We start from the raw sequence: 2,742 nt of genomic DNA, 5'->3' as shown, positions 1-2,742 counted from the left end.
CTTTCCCTTAGAAACTGTGCATGAAGTGGCTCTGAAGGACAAGGAGCCAGACACACAGGATGCAGATGAAGTGAAGGCGAGTGGGGAAGTTGTGGGGGAGGAGGGGCCTGGCAGGGCGGGGACTGTGCACTCTCACTGGGTTCATGTCTGGGAGACTGCCTGTGAGCTTGAGTGGGACCATTTGCAGAAGGCCCTGGAGCTGCAGATGGAGAGCCACCGGGAAGCCCACCACCGGCAGCTGGCCCGGCTCCGCGATGAGATCAACGAGAAGCAAAAGACCATTGATGAGCTCAAAGAGTAAGAATTCCCAAGGGTGGTCCCAGTCTCCACCAGGTTCTCTTGCCCTGCTGTACCCATCCAGTGATCCCTCTGAGCCTCCATCTTTACCTTCCATGTGTCATTCCTTCAATAATGGTGCAGCTCTTGGGACCAGCAGTTAACGTAATGGCTATGTCGCTGGACTCCCACGTAGTTGACCGCGGTTCACGTCCCGGACCCGGTGGCTTAAAACTCATACCGGGCGCGTGTGCGTGCATGCCCAAGATCCCGAGAAGAAAATGGAGGAGAAGGGATTATGGCGTGACCATCCCCCCTGGGGGGGTGATTTCTCATTTTCTGTCTCTCTGTCTCTCTCTCTCTGGCAAGTGCACACGCCCTATAGCAAAAAGCTCTCCAAAAAAAAAAAATAATGATGATGATGCAGCTCTGCAGCCCAACTTCAGGAGATACAAAGAATAAGGACTAGTCTCTACCCGTGAGGCCCCAAGAGAGTGCAGGGTTCCTTACTTGGTCATGGAGACAGTGATCTGACGCTACCTCTGCCATGTAAATATGCCATGTAGATATACCCATTGTTTATTATTATTATTATTTATTATTTTTAAAGGTTGCTATAGGACACATGTGCTCATCAGAGATAGAGAGAGGGAAAGTGAAAAAGCAAGCCACCAGGTCCAGGACTTGAACTGCAGTCAGCCAAGTGGGAATCCAGTGCCTTAACCACCATGCCACTTGCTGGCCCCAGATGTACCCATTCTAACCAGACTCACTCGCACAAGAGGGAGGACCCTTAAGGAACTGGTTTTCCCTTTGCCTCTCATGATCATGTTTTGTTTTTTCTCTCTGATACGTCTTGACTGTCCATAGCCTGAATCAGAAGCTCCAGTTAGAGCTCGAGAAGCTTCAGGCTGACTACGCGAAGCTGAAGAATGAAGAACACGAGAAGAGCACCAAACTGCAAGAGCTGACGTGAGTGACCCTCTGGCCTGCAGACTGTGGCCACACAGGCTCAGAACTGCTACTTGGACACGTGGGCAGGGCAGGATGCATGTGGAAAGGTGACGGGACCATTCACAGGAAGCTAGCAGGTGGTGTGAGGAAAGGGAGGAAGGAGACTTGCAGAAATGATCATGGTTAGGTGTAGCAACATAGAAAGGGATGTGGATGTTCTGTGAGTCATAGGAAGCTTATATCTGTAACCCCAGATACTCAGGACGCTGAGGTAGAAGGTCATGAGTTGGAACCCTCAGAGGAGAATAGTGGAGAAGGGATTGTGGTGTGACCATCACCCCCAGGGGATGATTTCTCACTTCCCCTCTTTTCCCTCTCTCTGTGTCTCTCTCTGGTGAGTGCATGCACCCTATAGCAAAAACTAAAAAAAAAAAAAAAAAAAAAAAAAAAAAAAAAAAAAAAAAAAAAAAAAAAAAAAGTTATATATTTATAGAAAAATAGTCTGCAGGAGGGGGGCAGCAGGTGGTGTGGTGGTTGAAGTGCTGGACTCCCACATGGCCGACTGTGGTTTGAGTCCCAGACCTGGCATCTTGCTTTCTCATTTTCCCTTTCTCTCCTCTGGTGAGCATGCATGCCCTATAGCAAGTTAAAAATAGTAAATAATGAATAAAACTAAATAATTCTTAAAAAGAAATAGGAGTGACAGAATGGGGGCAGGGGAGGGAAAATCCTGAGGGATTTTTCTGGTCATTTTCTCTTTATTTCTCTTGCTGCAGATTTCTGTACGAGCGACATGAGCAGTCCAAGCAGGACCTCAAGGGTCTGGAGGAGACAGTCGTGAGTGGTTTCCTTCTGTGCCAAATTAACAGGGTCTCAGGGGGTTCATTTCCCCACCTCCCTGATATCTTCCTAAACCCACTGCTCCTGCCATTTGGCATAACAGGGACACGTTTTTTTCCTAAGGTTGAGTGAACCACTTGACTATGTAGACTGAAGGTTCCAGTGATTTTGGAGGGAGAAGTTTGACCTGGTGTGTGGCTGTCCCCAATTTTTCATCATTTCTTTCCAGGCCCGGGAACTCCAGACCCTCCACAACCTTCGCAAGCTGTTCGTTCAAGACGTCACGACTCGAGTCAAGAAAGTGAGTGCCGTCCTCGGGTATGGCCAGCCTCTACAGGTTCATCCCACCTGCTGTTCCAGTGGGGCTGCCTGGGCCTGGCCTGGGTGTGGCCTGTTCCATCTCAGGACAGTCACATCTTTCCTTCCATCTCTAATCAGAGTGCAGAAATGGAGCCCGAGGACAGTGGGGGGATTCACTCCCAAAAGCAGAAGATTTCCTTTCTTGAGAACAACCTGGAACAGCTTACAAAGGTTCACAAACAGGTACGAGTGCGGAGAAGGGGCCAAGAGTACTTTTAAGGCCAGTTGCCTAGGATACCCAAATTCTCGGAGGCCCCTGGATTTAGGGAAATCTAGCTGCATGTCTGCCTTACTTTCCTTTTCCTTTCCCTA

The 2,742-nt window shown here is 49.1% G+C and overlaps 1 protein-coding gene across 1 annotated transcript in view; it reads left to right on the top strand.

The window, feature by feature from the left end:
* Positions 1–2,742, top strand: part of KIF5A (kinesin family member 5A) — a 43,917-nt gene that overhangs the window by 29,454 nt on the left and 11,721 nt on the right. The window contains exons 18-23 of the mRNA XM_006171890.3: positions 12–76; positions 188–297; positions 1,147–1,248; positions 2,007–2,067; positions 2,300–2,371; positions 2,509–2,613. Of these exons, the coding sequence (XP_006171952.1) occupies positions 12–76; positions 188–297; positions 1,147–1,248; positions 2,007–2,067; positions 2,300–2,371; positions 2,509–2,613 (515 nt within the window). The remainder of the gene's footprint in view (positions 1–11; positions 77–187; positions 298–1,146; positions 1,249–2,006; positions 2,068–2,299; positions 2,372–2,508; positions 2,614–2,742) is intronic.

Source organism: Tupaia chinensis, unplaced genomic scaffold, assembly GCF_000334495.1.
Source record: "Tupaia chinensis unplaced genomic scaffold, TupChi_1.0 Scaffold150006_1, whole genome shotgun sequence".
NCBI lineage: Eukaryota > Metazoa > Chordata > Mammalia > Scandentia > Tupaiidae > Tupaia > Tupaia belangeri.
The sequence above is the reverse complement of the archived record's forward strand: the minus strand, read 5'-3'. Positions and strand labels throughout refer to the sequence as shown.